The 24,353-nt window shown below is 40.4% G+C and overlaps 1 protein-coding gene across 2 annotated transcripts in view; it reads left to right on the top strand.

Moving 5' to 3' along the window:
- Positions 1-24,353, top strand: part of tenm4 (teneurin transmembrane protein 4) — a gene marked incomplete at its 5' end in the record, with an annotated part of 141,332 nt that overhangs the window by 70,439 nt on the left and 46,540 nt on the right. Inside the window, 7 exons of one of the 2 annotated variants that reach the window (XM_079481034.1) lie at positions 1,888-2,088; positions 6,721-6,906; positions 9,100-9,126; positions 12,095-12,241; positions 14,103-14,319; positions 17,968-18,087; positions 21,835-22,096. In XM_079481034.1, the coding sequence (XP_079337160.1) occupies positions 1,888-2,088; positions 6,721-6,906; positions 9,100-9,126; positions 12,095-12,241; positions 14,103-14,319; positions 17,968-18,087; positions 21,835-22,096 (1,160 nt within the window). The remainder of the gene's footprint in view (positions 1-1,887; positions 2,089-6,720; positions 6,907-9,099; positions 9,127-12,094; positions 12,242-14,102; positions 14,320-17,967; positions 18,088-21,834; positions 22,097-24,353) is intronic. The other variant, XM_079481033.1, reaches the window with a different exon arrangement.

Genomic DNA, 24,353 nt, shown 5'->3' with positions numbered 1-24,353 from the left:
GTCTCAATTCTCCTCTTCATACATTATGAATACTTGTGAGGGTCCGGAACAATTAAACTAAAAAAGTTTAGTAGTTGCATTTGAGATATCTGCAAAGTGCGAATGCAGCCATTGTTTCTGACGGTTTTCAAAATGTTCTCATTTCAAGATGAATAATGGACTGGCCAATTTTGACAAATGGTATGTTCTGACTCTTCTGACCCCCACCAATTCTATTTCGGGTCTCAGTGTCGGCCATTGGAGAGAGAGAATGCTGGGGCTGGCCCTTTAACGGTTCTACCTTTCTTCGCCGCGACCTTCAGGCGCGATGATTAATTGCCAGGAGAGAGGCTCTTGTCATTTAGCCTATGATCTCTGTGCCTTGTGCCCAAACCATCTGCTAAGAGGCCTGAACTCCTGCGCGTCTATAGGAAAGGCCTCTCCACCCATTTGTGTCATGGTAAAGGGAGCAGCAACATAGCGACCCCGACCCTCCTTTCCCATCATGCCCCAGCTGTCCTCATGTTTGCCATCTGTGAGGGCGCATTCCTGTTTTATACCGTCATTTTCAAATAAAGGTAGTTTTTATTCCTACGGCTCTTGAGTTCTGGTTAATGAGCCATGTACACCTGTTCGTCCAGATTCTAAGTTTTATGGAAGTTAATGAAATTAGTTGATTTTAATCAAATCGTATTTCTTAATAAGTGTAGCTCGCGCTATTGTGAACATTTCTTTTATGCATTTTATTTTAAAGAGGAAAAAGGGTTTGCTTTCATAAAAACTGGTTCCTGCTCTTAAAGTAATACTTCAGGCTGACAAAAAATATGGCCATATACGCTATTGGATAATTCCAACCAAACAGCATTTTAGACATGTGTCATGTTTCCAAAATCTGGACAAGAGTTAGAAATGCCTTTTTTGAACAACAAAAAAATCTTGAGGACATTTTATCAGATGTGGCATTATCACAGGATTGTTGACAGGATAAATTTAGAGTAACATGTGTTTACATGAAGCTACGTTTGCCTGTGAGCCATTCGGTATGTCCTCGTTTGCATTCTGTCACGTTTGCTTTTGGGTTTGGGGTAAGTGGGGACCCTGTCCAGGGTCGCTTTTCAATTTAGCAGAACACGCTTCGATCACGGCAGTTCAGTTCCTGCCCGACATCAGCAGAAAATCTCATTACCAGAATCTGGTGGAGTCGGAGTGGGACTAACAAAACCCTCTTCCCACCTGCCAGTTTTACTACACGGCCATGAATGCGGCCATTTAAATTGACCGCTTGGAAATCATGTTTCTCTTAGGGTTTTTGGAAGCGCCACGCCTCAGATGTGGCCTGCATGTGACGTGCACTCCTGTCGCCAGAGCTTGAGAGATGAATGTGTTTAAGAGTTGGACGGATGAATAAGACCACAGAGATCACTGGTCTGTGACAATTGGGATCAACGGCAGTTGTTCAGATTTGATGTAGAGCGGTGATTTTCAGTCATAGTCAGATTTGAACACTGTGGCAACCTAAGGCAGGACCAAATGTTAAAGAAATTTGATTATCTAAAAGCTTTTTTAAGATTAGGGCACGTCAAACAGCCTGCTTTATTGGTGATCCAAATCGGCGAGAAGAGATTTAGTTATTATTACATTTTTTGCCAAATCATTTTGAAGTTGGACTGGACATCATTTTTTTTCTTTTGTTATGAATATATATACAGTTTGTTACATTGTTCCATAACAAACCTTTGACCCATTTCGATGTGATGACCCACCACTTGACCCAAAAGTCGTCGATCATACATCTTGTCTGATTGGAAATTCGATTTGCCGACACAAATGTTGGCTGTCTGTTAGATTTCTGTAGCAACAAGGCCACAATACAAGTTTTTAATGTTCAATGATGTTTATTTTTTGCAGTGGACTGCATAGACCCCACCTGCTCAGGAAGAGGTGTTTGCGTGCGTGGAGAATGCCACTGTTTTGTAGGCTGGGGGGGTCCCGGGTGTGAAAGTCCACGGGCTTCTTGTATGGAACAGTGCTCTGGACATGGAAACTTTTTGGCTGATACCAACACATGTAACTGTGACCCCAACTGGACCGGTCACGACTGCTCCACAGGTGAGTACGGGGATAAAACATGAAAGTTAAAATAAAAAATATTGTTAACTATACAAAAAATATACCATTTTGCAAATGTGCTCTTCATTTCCAGTGCTGTTTCATTCACTGTATGAATAGAAAACCTGCTTCCACTTGATCTACACCTTCATAATCATATAAATGTTACCTTTTGTGAATATCTCATGACCGTTCTGATATTATCACACATAAGTGTCTGACACTATAGGGGGTGGCAGTGTTAGCTTTATATTTATCTGAAGGGCAGATCACACACCTGTGATACCGAATTCATCTCTTAGTGAGTAAATCATTACATTTATGTGTCTGCATGGATTGATTTGTGTTAAAATCTCGCAGCCCCTCTAAATGAAACTTGATGCAGCTGATCTTTGCTAATCTCACAACCTGTTGCCATGGCAGCATTGACTACAGGTGTCAGGATGTAATTTCACGCTCCAGGAAACTTAACTTACTATTCTCAGCTTGTGTGATTTAGTGAGTTCAGAAAAAAACAATGTATGCAGAGTGCTTAGATAAATTACATGTTTTTAAGTTTTGTGTCAATTCAAATTTTGTAAATGTGAAATTTCAAACATCCTATCTAAACTGCCTGGCCTATTGTAATACTGTTATAACGTCGGTCGATAAAGTTACCACCATACAACTACATCTCATCTATCTCCGCCAGAATAGGCGTTTCGGAAACATTCTGCATGGTTTCAAAACATTTTGGGCTCCTCTACTCGACCCCTCTCCTGGTCATGCCTGACCGTCCTTTTCACACAGACCGTTCCACAGTTGAGTTGCTTCTGTCACGCTAGTTAGATCATCGCCAGCAGGAGGGGGTGAAATAGGAGCGTTTGATACAGCTTAAGTGGTTTAGCGCATCACAGCAAAGACTGAGAGTCAGGTTCTGTTAAACAGCACCCAACAGATCTGGCATTTGAGTTGTGTCTAAATCATTCATGTTATTATATACATATAACATAATTATTAATGTCATATATATGTTTTATAGAAAATAATATTTTAAAATTATACAAATAACCTATATGTTCAGTTCCCAGTGAACACGGAACGTTATCAGAACCTATGTTCTTGAAGAGTTATCAAAAAACGCATTGTGATAAATTGAAAAGTTTGAAAATGTTGATGTTAATTTGAATAGTGGTCTGCAATTTTTTTACAGTGTTGCTCAATGTTAAAAAAACATTTCTATTTATTCTTAAACCGCATCCTAACCAAATGCAATACAATGAGATTCCTGCGTTAAGCGATTTGTTTGTCCGTACCAAACGTGAAAAAGGGGCGGGACGCGACAATTAATCACAAAACACATCCAATCAGAACAGTCTTTGTCTGTCCACGCACTCTTTCACGCTGCAGCTGAAGAGTGCACATGCAGAGGGATGCGTCCTCTTCTCATGACAACAGTGATGCCCCACCTGACGCTATACTATTATTTCAGAATCTAAACGTATGTCATCAAATGTAATCATCCATGTTCTGCGATTAATGTTCATTAGGTGCTTAACTTATATCGAATAAGATCGTTGTGTGGGCGGAGCTGTCAGCCGCGACGTCGCAGAAATAAAAACAGTTTCTAAAGTAGAAACGGCCGTTGCTCGACGCGCAGCCCTGTCGTGGCTGGTTAGGACAAAACCTCTGATTAACATGGAAACGATACCTTTTATATCATGTCGCAGCGTCACGTTTGGTTAGGACACAGTGTTACATTATTAGTGGGACTTTTAAAGCATTTTAAAATGTTCTTTTTGGTTAGCTGTTTCATAGTCTTTATAAACGTTCAAGCAATCACAAAATGTCATATTTTTGTAAACATTTATCAAGACTAAAAATAAAAAACGTTTTAAAAATGTTTACCTTTCAATTTCTAAACAAAATATATATATATATCCTACATTTTGTAATTATTTTTATTATATTAAATACCAATCATATATTTTAAGGTCTTATAAGGTCTGTACCCATTTGTTTACCTCAGACTATGTTTCTTGTATTTTCCCTTTAGAAACTGCTGTAACAAACACACCAGAAAGACAAAAGTTTTACTAAACCAATTCTGGAAGAAAATACCAAGTTATAATCAAAATCTCTCAGAAGTACTTCAAAACAGCAACACGATACCATTATTTTGGTCACTGTTCTCGTAAACACTGTGCAGCTTTAAGGGATCAAAAATCTAATGGCAAACTTTTGAAACACAGCTATCTGTGACTGTGAATTACACTTTAATGCCAAACAGACAGCCTGACCTATTAAGTAATCTAGGGATTTGCTGGAAATAGCCATTTAAAGCCTGGATCCTCAAACAAGAGATGCAACATGACTAAATGATGACGCTTGCACACTCCTCCGGGCCCTTCCACTATCCTTCAAGGGTCTCCATTAGGAGAGAGGAAAGAGAGGAACTCTATGCTAATGCATTCGAGTGCTTCAGCGGTTTTATGTGTACTCTCATAGTAGGTACATTGTGGAAAATACGAGATGCATTAAAAGAGCTTTTGATTTTGAAAAATAAGTTGTTTTAATACTAATTCTATTACTCCTGCAACAAAAAAACTGTTTTTCAGTAAACATCTGGCAAACCACAAAAGAGCAGTTTTTGCAAGGATACGAGTTGTTTGTTATTCCTGGCAGTGGCTGTTGGCAATGAAATAAATGTTACGCTATAAACGCGGCAGAGTTAAGGCCACTTTCTCTCTCATTCCTCTGGCCACTGGTGGCATAAGGAATACTTTAATAAAAGATTTTAATAAGAAGCTTTTAGCCACTCATCTCTGTTATGTGTGCAGTCTGGCAGCGCCGGCACATTCCTGAATGAGGTGTAAACAATCTAGAGCCGCATCAATTAGTCATCATCCGCCGTTAAAGCGAATTTTATAAAGCGTATAAGCCATGCATTGAGGCATTAAGGGAACACTCCATGTATGGTCTCATCTGGTCAAGTTAGCTGCTTTGTTACCTTTTTGAGAATCGCTCTGTGGAGCACCTTCATGAGAAAATGATGTATGTATAATCAAGCAGGTTGTATTTTGGGGTTCGAGATATAAGCGAAATGCGGTGAAATGGGAATGGGTGAATTGGAACAAGAGCAACCGGGTGTCTCCTTGACAACTTTAAGCAGCTCTAAATGAAATGCCATTAGGATGAGTCTAATTGAAACGTTGCATGTGAAATTGAGGGCATTTACATAATTTAACAAAGGCCTGGCACTGTAATTAACAAGCAGGGGTTTTTTTTCTTCAGGCTTTTAAATCTGGTAATGCCATGTTATGGTTTGTGTCTGAAAAGACTAACATTACTCTGTTTAATTTGTAACAACGACAAAATGGGAAGTACATGAAATGTAATTGACTCATTAATAGCTTACAGCAGACCTCCTCCATGACTGCCTTCTGGATATCATGAATATAGTGGACTAATGAAATGGTAATACTAGAGAGTTTTTCATCTATCTTTTCTAAGCTGCTTTTCTGGAGTTACTGTAGAAGAACACGTACTTATTGGTTCATTTGATGTTTTGCATGCTTCATCGATATGTTTTACGCCAGAGTTTTGCGTTTTTATTTTGCTGTCCGCAGTCGTTAGTTTGACGGACACTTTGAAGTATTTGAAGTAGACACTTTACCCACGGGATCAAACCAACCTGATATCACGGGAATTCATCACCATTTTACCAGGTGACTTATTCGTATAAATTTGTACGTTGTGAACCGTACGAAATCCCTTACACGAAAGCAAATCCTACTTAAATGTATGACATGTGAATTAACAAAATTAGCCACATCGTAATAAAGTTATTTGCTGTGATTGTGTAGGAGCACACATATGACGTTGTGCTGCTTGCGGCTCTAGCCGAGCTACCGGAATTCAACAGGAATGTTTGTGAAACTTCAGTTCGACAAGTTTTTAAACTTGCTAGACATGCTGTGAAGTGTTACACCTCAGTATTGGCACTCTTCCTTCACACTTTCCAAGCTAACTGAAGCAAAAGGGACTGTTTTATTTGTCAAAACTCATGCGGGGGATTTAACTCAACTGATGTTTGAGTTCAACACCTCATTCGTAGTAAATTTCACTTACTGTCTCGAATCCTAGAGAAAAAAAACTGGTTTCTTAGGAAAAATATTTTAGCTGCCTTTGCTTTAGAGTCTTCGACCTCATTTCCCATGCGGCAAAACCTGCTTTAATATGATCTAACAAGTGTGTCAGATCTTATGGAAGCTCAAAATCGGATTCTGTTCTTTAACTTTTATTTTCTTTCTTTTTATTCTCGTTTTTGCCTCGTCTCCTCAGTACAAAAGGAATTCCCTCCAAAAGCAAAGAATCAAATCAGGAAGAGACGCAGCAAAATAATGTCCCCCTAAACCTCTCACAATCCCCAATCCCCCCCGCTTTGTAATGGTCTTATTAGATTTGTATTGTCCGAAGGGGATTGCCTCTTTTGAGGTGGCAGGAATTTCCTTTCACCAGCCATCAAACAAGGTGGTGGAGCGTGGCCGTCCCATCACTGACAATAACTCCTGGATTTGCTTTCTCTTTACCCCCTGTTGTCATGTTCCATCTACTCATCTACAACCCCCCTCCTCTTCTTGTGTCCCACAGAGCTGTGCGCAGCCGACTGTGGTGGACACGGCATCTGTGTGGCGGGCAGCTGTCGCTGCGACGATGGCTGGATGGGCGCCGGGTGTGATCAACGGGCGTGTCACCCGCGCTGCAGTGAGCATGGAACGTGCAAAGACGGAAAGTGCGAATGCAGCCCGGGTTGGAATGGAGAGCACTGTACCATCGGTAAGTGTGTGTGAAGTTTCGGGCAAGGGTAGGGTAGGGTTGTGATTTGGAGGAAGGGGCAGGGCAGGAGGTGTGAGGGAAGTATGCGTAATTGAATTTGTGCAACGCGGCATAGCATGAACAGGTTTGCTCAAGGATATGAAGCTCGCCTTCATGCATTTAAATGTGGGAGTGTGCTAGAGCATCATTTCATTTCTGCTCATCTCATCTTACATTTTCTCGCCCCGACTCTCTTTGTTTATTCATTTTATTCGCAAACATTTGCATTGTTACGAGCAGGGCAATCACTGGAAAGACATTATGCCGCTGAATTCAAATGCAAATATGTTTCAGTGTACAGGAATGTCATGTCCTGAGTGCCATATAGTTAAAATGCTCAAGGATTTCCATCGATTAAATAGTGTATGATAAACTTCAGTATCAATCAGTAAATTACCAACAAGATTAATAATGGTAATAAATCTATAGTCCTATTTTACACATTTTGTTGTTAATAGTAGTGGTTTTAAATATGGTAGTATACAGTAGGTGCCATGGCTATTTTGGTGCACTATGGCGCCTTGATTTTCATAATAATGTGTGCTCTCCACAACAGATTCTGTGGCTGCAGATTTTGCTGCAGGTATACATGCACAATGATGCACATCCCACATGTATGGATTGAGGCAAATTGTCCATCAGTTGAACCAGATTTAATGGCCAGTGTCAGGGTCAGACTTTAAGCAATGTGTTAATGGTATGTCACAGGCCAGAAGAACAATTGTTTCAAGAAAAGACCAGCAGTGAGATTTCTTTCCCCTCAGTACCCTATAAGAGTACTGTATATAAGACATTGGGATGTTTTGTTTCTATTGTTGTCAATTTGGCTTAAAATTATATTTTGACACTGGTGGTTAAATTGATCCCATTCCTGACCCTTATCCGTAATGTTTAAGATGATTTATCATATACAGGTATCCGTACATTTAAGGACTTGTTATATTTTGTAATACAGGACTCGCAGAATGTTGTGACACAAACAGAAAAAATGTTTCAGCCCGAAACCCATGGTTGGGTAGCAACATGGTTTGGGTTTTACCCAACCATGGGTTAAAAGAAACCCAGCATTTTTGTAGCACCCCTAACAGCAGGGATCATAAATGTCAACGCGAGAAACTTTAAAAGCGGTAAGTGACAGGTTATGAGGTAATGTACAGAATGACATGGTGCTTGTTGACTTCTGTTTGGATTGGAGCGTGACCGTCCATCCCATCTGTGATGTGTGTTCATGCTGAAACTATTCTTTCTTTCTTTCTTTCCTTTTTCTCCTTGTGAGGTAGTCTTAGACAGATAAAATAAGATCACATTTCACATTCTTACAATCAACACTTTTTTTGACTAAAGTAAAATGTATTGTGTTGTACATGCATTGTAGTTTAAAGGAATAACAATGATATACAAAATACTGATATTATTCTGATGATTATTAATATTCATAGTTATTATACTACAAACACACACTTCCTGCTACAATGCTTGGGAAACAAAAAACAACAGTTAGATGTAAAACTAATGTAGTACCTAAGTACCTAATGTAGATAATACTCTCATGGCTTATTGCTTTAATAGGCCAGTTCCCTCCAAAATGGAAATTCTTTCATCATTTTCCCAACATCATGTCATACAAAACCTGTATGACTTTCTTACTTCTGCCGAACACAAAAGAAGATATTTTGCTCAATTTTCATTTCTCAAAACATCTTCTTTTGTGAGTCAAAGAGGAAAAAGTCATATACAGGTTTTGGATGAAACCAGGGTTTCATTCTTTTAGGTGAGCTATCCCTTTAACATCCAAATTACTTAATAAAGCATTATAGCCAATATACAGTTTATCCTCCTGTATTATATATGGTAATATTGCTTCCCTCTACAAAGTTTTATCAACATTTTTTATTTCTTTCTTTCTATTTTTATTTCTCTCTTTAGCCTGTCACACCATACCTTAAGCTCACTCCCAGTCTATTTTGTGAAGTGTTGTTGGTTTTGCATGTACTGCAGTTGTTCTATCTATCGCTTGTTCAGACCCTCTGTGTTTCCGTAAATGCTGAAGGCTCGAGCAACCAGCCCATGTCTCTAGCTGTCTGTGTCTTGTCATGAAAGCAGCACTGTTCAAAACCTCCCTTATATGTCCTTGTCTTTTATCTCCCCCTAAAGCTCACTATCTGGATAAGGTAGTGAAAGGTATGGCACTCTTACTTTCCCTATGCTTTCTTCTCTTCCGTTCTTTTCCCATCACCTCATCCATCAAGTGCATCCCTACAGCGGCGCTCAAGCTCATATTTACATGTCATCTCACGCCTCTCCGACACAATCCTCAGCCAATAACGGCATTCTCTCGCCGCCAATACAGCACAACGTCATCTTTCCACTTAGCACCTGTCGAGGGGTCGGCGAGAGACCTGGAGCGTTCTCCACAGGGCTCCCGTTGTGAAACTTTTGGGGGTGTTGGAGAGCTCACCGTATTGAGAGAAGGAAGGCCGACGGCAGGTCGTGGACCTCGCCAATCGGCGGCATGCATTATGGATGCTCAGCGCAGCTGTGTAGCAGTGCTCAGGGAAGGGTGGGGGGTGGAGGTTGTGTCAGGTTCGGAGAGGTTCTGAAGCGACAGCCTCTCTAATTAAAGCATGCCATGCACCGGTGATGTTGAAGCCCCTGCTGCCCACACCCCCTACCTGCCCATTCTCTAGTTCTTTCATTCTAGTCTCAGGTTTTCTCGCTCCGTAAGCCCACCCCACCAGTCGCGAGAGGCGGCTCGTAGCCCTCAGGAATCGTTTCAGCCTGACGCGCGGGTGAGCTCCGCAGGGGCCTCTCTCTGAAAAGGCTGCCAATTAGGCTGAACCGCTGCCAGCGGTGCACTGATCTTTATTTATTTCGCTCTTTAATAAGCATTCAGAACAAACCTTCAGACGTCTCGCCGACGCAGACAGCGCAGCTGTTTGTCTGTTTGAGGAGTAATCGGTCGTCTGCCGGTCAAGCACACCCGTGCTCATGTCTGTGAATTCAGATTACAGGGAAAAAAATCTAGCAAAACGCATAACCGTCACAGCACAGAAAGGTTGTCCTTACGGCAATTTTATGTCTGTAATAGTTTGAGCACCATTTATTTTAATGTTAACGGGCCTTCTTTTTATTTTGGGGCACTTTTAAAAGTGTGACATAGGAGGAAGAGACTGTTTGAGGGTGGTTTTAAAGACAGGATGCTAGATGCTATTTGCAACCCTACTTCCCCATTGAGTCTACAGTGATAATGTAAGGCTGCATAGGTCAGGTAATAGTCCGCTCTGAAGACCAGGGGTCGTACCCATGCGGGGACAACACTGCAAAAGGAGGATCTCTTGAATCTTTAAATGACAAATGTGTCCCTTACATCTGAGTCACTAAGGCACTGACAAAAATGTCTCTCTTATATGAGCATTGTGGCTTAGCATGTCAGAGCATGTGTGCTAACCGCTATGGCACCGCTACTGTTACAAAACTCAATGCATCTTTCTTGGTGACTTCATCATTAAGGTGAAATCTTCCGGCAAGGATCATTGGTCTTTTCTTGATGGTGCTAAATGTGCTACATATATCACGTATTGAAAAAAAACATTGAGTGAAGGATCATGAGACACAAAGCCTGGATGAAACCATTCCACGCCATTGCACAGACAGTGAGCCATATTTAGAAACGATCATTGCCGTTAGAACCGTCTCCAATTTCCTTCTTATCAGGCATCCACCTTCTCTATCTCTATACAAACCTCTCTCTCCCTTTCACAATCTCTCTCTCCCTGTTATTTCATTCTTTATGATGTTCTAGCATTGGCTCCGCTAGGTGTCACCGACAAAATAGGTCAAATCAGAGATCTTAGGGAGCGAGGCTCCGGGCTTGTGAGAAAGCATGTCAGGATTTTACATTCGACGGTGCAGAATTTCTCCCCTTTCGCCTCTGTTTTCGTCTCAGGAAATAGAATCGGACAGGTAGCTGATAAGTGCCAGGGAGGGGAGGGAAAACGGGACATTGACAGCCATTTTACACTGTCACATGAAGCAGACAAATCCCGTCTCCCGTGTCTGTAGGACTATGTGCCAAGGGTGTTATCTATGTCCTGTCAGCATCAAGCGTCCTGTCAAGCACACCCACCTCTGTGAAATGTTGTGTCGGCATTCATTTTATAGGTAGCAGACTGTAGCTTTCATGTTCTATTCTCAGTTCGCGTACATTTCATAATAACAACTATTATATTTCCCTTGATGATGTATTTACAATTAAAATATTGTTTGAGTAGGAGAATTTGATGATGCTTTTTAAAGCTGTGATCCATAACTTTTGTTGGTTAAAAATTATTCAAAGAAAAAACTTTTTGAGAAAGTACATTGAAAATCAAAACTGAGACCTTTTATTTTGCCAATTCACAATGGTAAGCTTACTAATAATGATTTGTAAGTTCAGCTATCAGTTACGATTTGGTTGAAAATGTCAGTCTATGTAAAGAAAACAACCTGTAGTTTTATGTTTCAAACAGAGATGGCAACAGAGAGGCGAAAGTATGGATTGCAGATTTAAAATGGTCAATTTTTTGCCTACTTCAAAGCTTTGAAAATCTATGATTGGAAACTTGCTATTGATAGTTGATGTTATTGCAGTAAAAAAATCGTCTTAGATTTATTACACAAAAACATTCATTGTATTCGACAAAAACATCATTATATCAGTTATATTTTTCCGATTGTTTTCCCGGTAGCAGAAATTTCACAACATCACTCATAATGAAATCTTTTTGTTCGCACCTCCTTCTCTTGTGCCCTCTCTCTCTCTCTCTCTCTCTCTCTCTCTCTCTCTTTAGAGCCGAGTTCTGCATCTATTGTACAACACTAATGAGAATGTATTGATCTGCTTGAGCTCTGCAGTATAAGTCTGCCTCTATAGGATATACTTTACGTAAGGGCTTAAGAAAAAATCACTTGTTAGCACAAGTTATCACTATTATAACCAATTGTCTCTTTTGACCCAATAGCCCGTCATTTAACTTTTTCAAATTTGAGAAACAGTCTCTTACATAGTAACTAGGTTTTGTATTGTCGTGTCTGGTGAGTGTTTGTTTTTGCTTTGCTTGCGTAGAAAACTGCATTCGCTAATGTGTGTGCTTTGCTTTTGTATGCACAGAGGGCTGTCCCGGTCTGTGCAATGGGAACGGCAGATGCACGCTGGGTAATAATGGCTGGTACTGCGTTTGTCAGCTGGGCTGGCGGGGAGCGGGCTGCGACACATCAACGGAGACGGCCTGCAGCGATGGCAAGGACAATGATGGAGGTACAACGCAAACAACACACTGGCTTAAGCTTATTATGAGTTCACGTGGTCTGTGCTGAAGTTTAGTTTCTTTTCGACCCTTCTCATTTTGTCTCTGATTTCTCCTGTCACCTTTTCTTGTTTCTTATTTATTGTCTATTATCGCATCTGTTCTTGTCTCCTTCTTCGTCCTCTTTTCTTGTCTCATTTCATGTCCTTTCTTACATCTTGCCTCAGCTCATATTTTCATATTTTCACTGTCGCTGCTGGAGATTTTAGGTATGTCTGTGCCGTTGTCAGTTTGTCAAGATCATGTCTAGAATTTGCCTTAAGCTGTTACATAAAGCAAAAAAGGAGGTCGCTTTTTAAATATCTGTGGATATGTACCAGCCCTTGGATACATTAGGGGACTTGTAGAGAAGTCAGATGTGCTTCAAGTCAATATAATAGGCTTCAAGTACACTATGCTAACAACGAGACATACAAAGTCCACATCACTCAGTTTTTCATTTCCCAGCAAGCATCAGTCTCCAAACCGACCACCTGCCAAACCTTTAAATCAACGGTAGGATTGTTCTGTCACAAACCGCATTCAGTCAAGAACATATTTACTTGAAACTCTTTGGGGAACTCACCCAATATGCCGTAGTTGTACCTTCCAAACTCCACGACTCAAGAAAAACATTTTTGTGTTGCTGCATGGACCTGTTGGTTTGTCTGTGATGAGGCACAGCCAACCTAACTGTTGGTTCTGAGCGACATACACGTATAGACATATGAATAACAGCGAAAATGGAGAGCCATCCCTGTAGAAAATACATGCAGACCGAAAATGATAAAATCCTCTTGGCATTAAAGCTTCAACCGCAGAGCGGCTTCAATTTTACACTCACAAATTGCTAGTACATATGCTAGCCGTGAAGTAGCGAATTGGCAGCACCATCGCAACGACTAGACAAGCAGCGGTGAGACTTCCGCCAGGAGAGCTGTTATTTTTATAATCTGGCCCATCTGGTCGGAGAGGTTCCGGAAAGTAGAGAGAGGGGGACGAAAGAGGGTATTGAATAAGAGATGACCCACTTCGCTACTTTAAAGGGTTCCTCTCAGCGTGGCCCAGAGTCCTGAATTATTTTAGCCGAATTACAAGAGGGAGAGGCTGAAATGCCAGTGGAGGTATAAAGACTGTTGGGAAGGAAAAACATGAAGGAATTGAGAAGCCAGACATTTCTACCATTGACTATAACTTACTACAGTAGAGCAGCTGTAGGGCAAAGCAAGACGACCAACAGAGTCAGCTATTGCTCAGAAGCTCAGCAGTGTTCAAGGTTTGCCTGCGTTACTTTTGGGAGGATGAAATCTCTTTTTTGTGCTTATTTAAAGATATAGCAGAGAAAGGATATTATTCATCCTCATGCCATTCAAAACCTGACTCTTTCGTCTGTGGAACACAAGAGAAGATATTTTGGGGAATGTCTTAGTGATTGTATGTCCATACAATGGAGGTCAATGGGGGCCAATCATGTTTGGCTACCAACATTTTTTTTTTAAATATTTTGTGTTCTGCAGAAGAAAGTCATACAGGGGCCGGTTGCATAAACGGCTCAGACCTTTTCTTAAAACTTAGTCATACAATTTTTTTCTTCAAGACTGGACATAACTTCAAGTCAGTTACATAAAAATATAGATTGGTCTACTTGAAATTTGAAAAGAGTGATTAGTCCTAACAAACTGCTAGACAGGGAGACTCGTTGTTAACACACAGTCTTAATTTAGCGGCTTAGTTTATGCAACTGGTTTGGAGTGCTGAAATTTCCTTCCAAAAGTTCATTTCAAGACTTTACACTTTCACTGAAGAATTTTTTTTTCTTGTTTCTTCCATTAGATGGTTTAATAGACTGCATGGACCCGGATTGCTGTCTGCAGGCTTCATGTCACACCACATCTCTATGTGTGGGCTCCCCGGATCCGCTAGACATCATTCAGGAAACCCAGATCTCCTCTAGCCAGAGCACTCTCCAGTCCTTCTACAACCGTGTCCGCTTTCTGGTTGGCAGGGACAGTACCCACGTCATCCCTGGCATCAACCCCTTTGACGGCATGTAAGTGTTTGTTAGATCCTTATGATAATGGTTAATTTGTTGTTTTTGTGTTTATTCCATTCTTGTCTCTTGGTTTTCTACATTAGTTGCACAGTTATATGCGGCTAACTTCTCATTTCCATCCCACATCGCTATTCACTTAAGTACTGTCGTAATATTTAGATCAATCGGTAAAGAAGAGAATGCTGTCAATCCATCCACTTTCCCTGTTTTCATAAACAAACAGGGCATGGGGGCCGTCCCATGATGCCCCAAACATCTTTCATATGCGAGAACAGTGCTGTCACTGTGTGATCCTATGTGGCTCCTCATCGTTTGCCTCCATTTTGTGGCGTTCACTTTTCTGTAAACAAAAAAAGTGAACGGCAATTAATTTGCATCCCACTCGTGCGCAGGTCTCATTCCTCTTTTCCTTCCTGTTTTCATTTGAGACCCACACAAAAGACGCTTTTAGAGACTTGGGCGGAAAAGTTGCGCTCCTTTGAAATCTCGCAGAGTATCCCCGTTTTTTCTTTCATGAAAGCAGAGCTGACATTTCAAAGGCAAAAATGCAAACAGAACAACCAAATGAGCATCTCTCCATGGAGAATGGCTCTAATGGTGTCGCCTGGGGTGCTTGCTGTTTCAATTCTCATCTACATAAGGCATAATGTGCCAAGGAGGTCTTCGATTCAAAGCCTTCTGTTTTTAGCTCATATCTTGTTTGTTTTTTTGTTTGGTCCTCCATCAAGGATAAATCTCTTGTTTGAAGGGGTTTCGGATCAACGAACAACCCTTTCCAAAGCTGTAAGGTGCAGGATATTGTTTTTGCATCTCAAAATGGCCATTTTCCACGGTCCAGCTTGGACTCGCGTTCGAATGCCTTTTTCTACGCCTGTGGCAAGTACAGAGTACTTTTGTCTAATCTGTGAAGTTCTAATGAGACTCTGATCACTTCAAAAGCTGATGCCGGCACTCTCATCACCCCTCAGTCCTATCTACTTGACGTTCTCCTCGTGCATAAATCACGGCGGCCTCAATCAACTTCATGTCTGATGCATCTAACCACAGCCGCTCTCACGCTTGAGAAATGAAACGCCGGACTTTGTTTGATATTGCCTTTTGTGAACATGTCAGCCAGCATTTGTGAATTGCTCTTGTAATACAGTGTGACATTTTCCCAAGGTGACATTTTTGCGAGACTCGACGGGGAGTCTCTCGATACCCCTCTTCATTATTTCAGGACGAGGGTCTGCGCCTCCCTTCGTTGCCGTCTCCAAAGGAAAAAAGGGGCATAAATAAATAAAGCTTTAGAAGCCGACCACCAGCTGTGAGATCGCAGACCTCGATTCACCTAAAAATATCAAGCCTGATATATTATTTATTACCTTTTCATTCCTCCGCCCACTGACAGATATAAGAGTGGCTGACAGCCACTCTAGAGTCCAGATGGAGCCTTTAGACATGACCGCAGTGGATCTAAAAGAGCCCCCTGCCATCACCCGATCGGCCCTTTTATCGATTCTATAACCACCTATGCGTGCTAGTAGACATGTCAGAAATGCGTGCCTGGTGTGTCGAACCGCAAGAAGATGGCAACGATCAAAGTCACCCATCATGTTATTGACCCGTCAGACTCTTGGCAGTTTTCTGAAACCTTCCTGAAGTTCTTTATGTAATTTAGCATGTACAGTGTGCACGCTGTTTGTTTGAGCACTGGAGATCGCATAAAAGAGGTAATGTGCTTGGCTTGAGATGCACTTCGGTCACGTTGTTTGCGTGCTACATTTGAGGGTACTTAGATCATTTTACCATCATTTGGGGATGGCGGAGGTACAGGCGTAGATGGCCTATTATGTCTCTCCAATTAGCCTATTTAGAACATGTTGTATGTTCTGAGAAAAATAGGGCCGGTACTACAACAACTTGAGTGCACGAAGATTTTATATTTAGCCCGTAGGTTGAAAGATACGTAATGGTGCTTACTAAGACAAACAGTCATATTCACAGCGCAATACATTTTATGTTTTGTTTTGTTTTAGTTTTTAATTTTGTCTGCATCCAGGTCTGCAATCAGGGTCTGTATCCATGCAAGTTCCCAAACACAGCTATTTATTTAACACTTGTTCTCTTGGCTGTTTTACACAGAAAAAAAGGCTTTGTAACATGCTCCGAGAAATTGCCTATCAGGACAGTTGTCTCCAAGTTGTCTCTTCTAATATCATGGCAGATGTGAGCCACAATGTGCTTCCATACTCTAAAATTACACTGCTGTTGAGACAATAGTGATGGGCCCAGTCAAGGTGATACGTCTGTCACGGAAATGTTGTTGTCACATCCGACTCGATATACCTCCTCGCATTTTCCTCGACAATGTCATTTTGAGTGGCGGGGGTTGCTGAATAAATGAATTTTAGGCTTTGCATCTGGAACTCCTCACTGTTCCCCTCTCTCTCCTTTATCTTCTTCAGATTCGTTTAATGTCAATATTTAAATCGTTTGTCTTGGAGTTGATGAATCAGCTCAACATATTTCGCCGCGAAACCGAGACGACAGTTCCACTCGGTGCGCCCTGTGAAATCTCGCACTGCTGCCCCTCCGGAATGAGGATTCTCTAAATCAAACTGTCACCCCGAGCGATGTTGTGGATAGACAAAAGCTTTACACATTTTATCTCTCTCTTTCTTTATTTCTCCCCGTCCTTTATTTAGCAATATCTCTTTGTCACATTCTTTGTCTCTGTGCTATTCCACCTGAGTTTACTCCCGGGCTGATAATAGTGGTAGCAATGGGGCTGCACGTTGGCACGTTATCTCTGCTAGCTTTGTTTACAGGAACGCAGAGCCGAGGCAAGGACTTCTGAAGGTGAGAGGCTGCTGAAATTAGCACAACGTTAGCCTCCCTGGGACCGGCCTATTGTTGGGTCCATGATCTTGCCCGAAGTAAGGACAGGAAGGGGCCAGTCTCTTACACACCGGTGTTAATTGTTCCGCTACCTGGCGAATGTTTAATACCTAATGCATAAAAAGGGTCCCTTTGTGCACATTTTTTTCAAGTAAATTTTTAGTTTTTTCATTCTCTAGGCATGGAGTTTGCTACTAGATGAATAGATGCATCACCGTGAAAATCTGTAGACATCACTGGCCTGGCCACAGTGCTTTAGCAGGGGTGCAAAGTTCGGTTCCATTACAATTGCAAAAAGAGATATGTTATACCCTTTAAAAAAACTCTTGTTTTCTGTATTGCAATTTTGTGCTTTGTTAATCTCCTTACTCACAAACCGCCCGAAGCCTGATTAGAAATCGCTGTTGTTATGAGTCACAACTTGAAGTCACGTCTAGCAGGGAGTTTTTTCAATTTTTTGGGATTTCAAGAAACTGTGTTCAACCTTTTTTAATATCGATCAGCACGTCTGAGCTCCCAAGGCTGGAAGATAACATCAGACGGGCAGTTTCAAGCCCTGATATCTAGCGTGATTGAGTGCGCTCAGACTTGTGTATTGTTCTTTCAAAGAACACTATCATGTCCATGTGTTATCTTGTGCCAGGGAATACAACTGGAGTCTCTCAGTTTATAATACGTGTTTACAAATATCATCTGACTTTAAGTTCAGTACTGTAAGCCAACACGATTAGTTGAACTAACAGAAACTTGGGTTTTATTTCGCAGTCATGCTTGTGTTATCCGAGGACAGGTGGTGACTTCAGATGGGACTCCGTTGGTCGGTGTGAACATCAGCTTCATCAATAAGCCAGCCTATGGCTATAGCATCACCCGACAGGATGGCAGGTATGATGCAATTCCCTTGACACAATTAGCTCGATGCACACATCTACCTCAATACGTTTCTGATTGATTGTCAAAATATGTCCCACATCATGGATGGATGTTTTCTGTTTTTGTTCAGCAGATTTTAATGTAAACCATAAAAATTAGATGGTGCAGATTTGAGTCAATATGCCCCAAAATCTGGAATCTTCCAAATGTGAAATTTGTCAAACTTCACAATATTTTTGAAAATCATCTGCTGTGTACCATAATATTATTATTATTGTTACTTATATTTATGTTACTACTTATTGTTATTCTTGTTATTGCTTTTTATTATTATTATTGCATTCATTTACTTATGCAAGTCCTCTATTTCACCTGCTTTTTAAAATGTTTTTTTAATTTTAATCTTTGATGCCACCATCATTACACATGAGAACATTAACACTTTTCTTCAGCACATCATTGAACAGCTTGCTTGGATTCTGTTGTTAAGGGGCTTTTTTGTAGCCATCAACAATCTCCCATCTCTCTGGTTCTCTCTAATTTCCCCCCTCATTCTCCGTTAACACATGCTTTCCCTCCCATAACCGTCCATCAACCCCTGCGGAACACACTCACCACCGCATAAAATCAGAAATGCACCTGTTTGCTTGCTTACAAATGGAAAAGAACTGATTTCATTGGACCGTGGTCTGTACTGTCCTGATGGCCCACCTTTTTCAATTACTTTCTTTCCCGATACCGAAGACATCTCTCAGCCTCTGTAGGAACCGTTAGAGTTGGATTGACTAGTCACATGCAGTCGATGTTCATGTAGTACAAAATTTAGCCTAGAGTAAGACTCCGGAAATCTTAAAAGCCATCCATTATACATTTGTTATGATGTATTAAGAGTGGCTAACGCTACCCCCGTTTCCCTCAAGGAGAGATTGTGGGGCTGCGTCACATCATCAACATCCACTGAACTACAGGCGGTAGGTTCACAAAACGTCATACGGATTATTCATGTAGGGGTCTAACCAATCGATCTGGTTAACCCCTTTGGGCTAAAGCTGGCTCCCTTCAAAGAGTGCACTGAAAGCCTGGATGCACAAGGCCTAATAAAATTTGACACTTGTACCTGAGGTGCTAGCGTGATTGATAACAGCCCCGCGAATCGCTCATCGATTGCCATGGCAGCCTTTAGGCTGTGTGCGCTACCATGTAATGGTTATGCCCATGTGAACAGTATGGCTGTGCAATATGACATATTTTTAAAATTGACTACTTGTGGGATGCCTCCAGTGTTGGAGATTGTGTGTAGTACTGTAGCTTGATAAAACGCTATATCACTGCTGTTAAATATAATAGTAGCTTGCGGATTAGCGCCGGATGTACCGCAACATAAATGCAAGCATACGCACTCCCCCTCACTCGCAATACTGTTTTTATTTTCCTCTCTTTTCCCTGCAAAAGCTTCCCAGCATGCTCTTTTCGGACTCCCACGGAGCACACCCAAACGCTCACGTTTTAGCAAGGGCACAGCAACAAAGGCGAAGCGAACCTTTGTTTATCAGGCTTGCCAATGAAAGTCCATGAATAGCCCATTGGGATATGTAGTTGAATTAACGTTCAGGCAGCGTGAAGTGTGACTACAGATGCACGCCGCATCTGAGCCAGCTCCCAAACAAAGATACGCTGCAGCGTTTTCCTTATATCACGAGAACTGACTGGCTGTGAATCCTGTTTGTTTGGGTGTATGGTAATGATGCTTTTATGTCTACCAGGGCGTGTTTTATATGTGCATGTACAATACACGAGAGAGAAGATCAGAGTATGAATGCTGTTGTGAAATTTATGGCATATCCCACATACAAAATACTATTTTATTGTGTTGAGTACCGTTGCAACTCTAAAAAATCCAGTCCCCATTGGTCCACAAAACATTTCTTTTGGATGTAAAAACGTATAATGTTAACTCAGGACAACCACATTTTACAAAATATGACGTTTGTGGTTTTACATATTGAAAATATGCATGGTTTTAGCTACTAGTTTAGCCAATTGTGATTGTGAAATCCAGGCTATAAACGTATATAGAAGTATCAGCAATACAAATTATAAAAATTGTACAGGTGTAAATTATAGACTATGTGATAAATATTGAGATAGAGTACTCAAAATATGAAATCAAAATTTGTAATTTATAAAAGTTGTATTATAAAACAAAAAACATAAATTTTGTTCTTTGAGATGGCTTTACTCCCATATTAAAGATATCAACCCTGTGAAAAAGCCGCAATATACAGAATGTTATTGTTTTATTTGACAGAATATTATCACATAATATTTCACATATTTTTTAAATGCATTAATAAAAAGGAAATTACAGAAATAAACTGAGTTTTGGTTAGGTGTAAAATAATGTAAAAAAACCCATGAAATGATACTTGACTAAAGCATTATTTCACGGTAATATTTCAGCAGCTGGGGCGCCAGTAAAAACAAAATGTTTTTACAGTTTATTTTTAACAGCGAATGTTATATTTTCACAGTTTGTTCTTTTATTGTTTTTGTGAGGGAACATGCCTTTCATCATTGGATTGAAAGAGTGACCTGAATAATAACCACTATGCATTCGGACACCACTAAAATTGATGTACCCACAAATAGTGCACTATATAAGGATATACGGGGTCATATCGAACACAGCCCTGGACTCAGCTTAACATTGTGTTAACATCTTAGCCTGCTGGCAAATATATATATATATATATATATATATATATATATATATATATTACATTATAATATATATATAAAAATGATTTATAAAACTTTGCTAAACTAAAACAAGACATTGTGATAATATGTTTTATAACACAGTTGAAAATGGCTACCTCTTAGGGGTATGGGAGAACAGAATCTTGCACGACATCAGCATTGCAGCATTGTCGTGAAGTTGCATTAGTGTAGACAGCCCGCATTAATAATACCTCAGCTATTTTCTCTCTCCCCTTTTTCTATCAATGCTTCCTGCTTCAGAGCAACAAAGACGCATGCCGCCGTACGCATGACTACTGCAGCGCGAGGAATCTTGCCAGTTTATTCCCAATTGAGTATAACGACATTGCGCGGCACCCATTCAGGATGATTTTATTAATGCAGATTCAAAAGCACAGAGTATTAAATTGAACCACTGCTCCATTGTATTGCAATCGCATTGTGCAGCTGCCAGATAAAAACCATCCCAACTACCCGGCGCCAAGTCCTTTTCAATCGAATCCCATCATTTGGAGAAACATAATGAATTGCAACATTTATTAAGTCTGGTTTTGATAGCACTGCAGAGTTATGGGAAATAATGTTGATTCAAATGTAAGTAAAGGGTATTATGTGGAAATGAAATGGCATTGAAGGGTAAATCAAAATTGAATTTTAAAGAGCGTGTTGGTTAGCATCCTGTATAAAATACCTGTTTTTAATGAACTGGGTGAACATGTTGTTACAAATGATGGAGAATTAAAATGCAATTACTGTATATGAGCAAGTTGTAAATATTCATTTCATTCAGTTTACCTTAAAGTAGTTAAGATGCGATTAAGTACCTACACTTACACTTATTATGAGGACACATTCCTCCTGGGAGCACCTGAGGTGAAGTATCTTACTCAAACGCTGCACGGATGCTAGTAGTTTGCATTTTGTGGGACCTACAAAACTTTCACACTAGCCCAGTTCGTGTCTTCTTCATCTAACTGAACTCCATCCTGTCTGTTCCAGCTTCGATCTGGTGAGTAACGGGGGCGTGTCCGTATCCCTGAGGTTTGAGCGTGCTCCGTTTATCACTCAAGAGCACACCTTGTGGTTGCCGTGGGGTCGGTTCTTCGTCATGGACACTATCGTGATGCGGCACGAGGTGAATGACATTCCCAGTTGTGACCTGAGCAGCTTCACCCGGCCAATGCCTATTGTCCTGCCCGCCCCGCTGACGGCGTTCGCTGGGACCTGCAATGAGAGGGGTTCCGTGGTGCCGGAAATTCAGGTACAAAGATGATGTAAAAGTTGTAAATTAGGATTTGCTGTTTTTATGTACAATAAACCGATTATACATTTCCCCACCTATACTAATCGGTTGGCGATTATTCTAATATCGAGTGATGTCTGCCGATACCGATTCTGAAGATTAAAGGAATATTTCTTAACTTACATTGCATTTACATTTACGCATTTGGCAGACACTTTTATCCAAAGTGACTTACATTGCATTGTCCTACACATTAGTTTTTTCCCCTGAGATTGAACCCATGACCTTGGCGTTGCTTACATCACGTTCCAACCACTGAGCCGCAGGAAAACTTACAGAATGTAAAGAGAAAGAGAAATTCACGAATTCTTAGTTAGTAATATATTAGCCGATATATTGGTCAATCTCTACATATGATGCAATATCATAAAAAAAACATCACCCTGCATGACATTTACACATTTTTTCCAATCTTACAAAATTCTATTGTTTTGAAGCTTCCAGAATTGTTTGTGTTCATCAATTTTAGAGGCTGATGTCTAATCCTTGATTTATCTTACGATGTTAGACAGTTGAAAAATTGCAGGACTGCCTATAACAGATATAACATGTCGGCCTCTGTAATTTGTCACGATTGATTCCAGGCTGGTGCCTGTTTGTAATGATGTTCTGATAGACCGAGAGGGCAGATATTGGGAAGTGTACATCAAGAGGGAACCGCAGAGCCTGTGTCCCGTGTGGCAGCCATGCGATTTTATCTCCTGTGTGTAATTGGGCAGAGATACACAGTCCAATTTACTATGCCGTCCGTTTTCTGAAGAACGATAATTACATTTAGACGTAAAGCCGTGTGGAAGATTTTCTAGTCTGAATGCTGGAAAAGCTTCGCTGACGGTGCTGAAAAACGTATTGGTTGTGCGTGTGAATGTGTGTGTGTGTGCATATATTTATTGCCAGTGGGATCCTTAAAACTGTACATTTGCTGTTCAGAATTCGAGTTTGTAATTAAAAGTCTTAAATATAATTTGTTCTTAAATTTTGGGACAGAAATGTTGCTTCTATTCTATTGCTATCCATCAGGTCCAAAAAAACGGTTCCATTGGCAGTCGGACGTACACATCTTGTTCTCCATCAGCTGTGCATGAGACGTTCATTTAGTTCCTTTTGTTAAATCAATTATGTCTTTTTAAGCTTCGAAAATTTTGTTCTATTGTTTCGAAAATATTTTCAAGTCAGTAATTGATTCATTATATCGAGTGTTGTTTTCTGTTCGTGCATGTCTGCCTGTTGTCTTTGTAGCGTCCTTGGTGGTTTCTTTGTGCGCCTGTGTGTGTGTGTCTGTGCAGGACCTCTACTTGTACCTGTGTGCTACCCTCCTAATTATTTTGTCTTTGGTTAACAAGATTAATGACTCAGCCTTACATGGATTGTGCTGTCTGGGCTATTATTATCGGCACAAATCTGTCCAATCCCAGATCTCAGAGCAAGTTATTTGCACACACTGACACGCAGTTTACAAACACAAACATTAGTGGAGGCTTTCTTATCAGTGTATTGATGCAGTATTGATGACAGTGTTCACTGGTCAGCTCTATGCTTTACTGTGATGGTGGGCTGATACTGAGAGTTAATGACAGCTCTTGCCAGTGTAGTGAGAAACCTTTGAGACGACTTTCTGTGAGGGGAGACAAAAGTGTTGGCAATGATGCTCACGTAAGCTGCTCATGTAAGAAATTGTGCGCTTTTTGGTAAGAAAGTTGAATAATGGAATAAATAGCGGAAAATGACATACGTGTAAAAAACATACAATATTTATTCCTGACTGTAAGGATCAGATTTATATTTCACATTAAGACCATAAACACTTTGCCTTGTAATATTTTCATGTGATATTATTTATAATAACCCCTAACCTCCAACTGACATTACTATTTTGCAAAGGAATTATAAAATATGACAGTGTTATTGGAATTGGAAAATATCCTGGAATTAGAACTATCTGTGGTAGTATAACTTTAATAATCTTTGTTAACATTAGTTAATATCACAACAATAACACAACTGTTCATGTTAGTTCATTGGGCATTAACTAATGTTAACAGATACAACTTGTGATATTAAAATGTTTAGTAAATGCAGAAATTAACCTGACTTTAATAAATGTGTTAGAAGTATTATTTACTGCTAGTTCATGGGAGCTAATGTTTTAACTAATGTCAATAAGTACAACCTTATTATAGTTTTACCAATTACTTTTTATTTACTCTTATTTTAT

The sequence above is a fragment of the Barbatula barbatula genome (assembly GCF_947034865.1).
Source record: "Barbatula barbatula genome assembly, chromosome: 19".
Lineage (NCBI taxonomy): Eukaryota > Metazoa > Chordata > Actinopteri > Cypriniformes > Nemacheilidae > Barbatula > Barbatula barbatula.
This window is presented reverse-complemented; position numbering and strand designations above follow the sequence as displayed.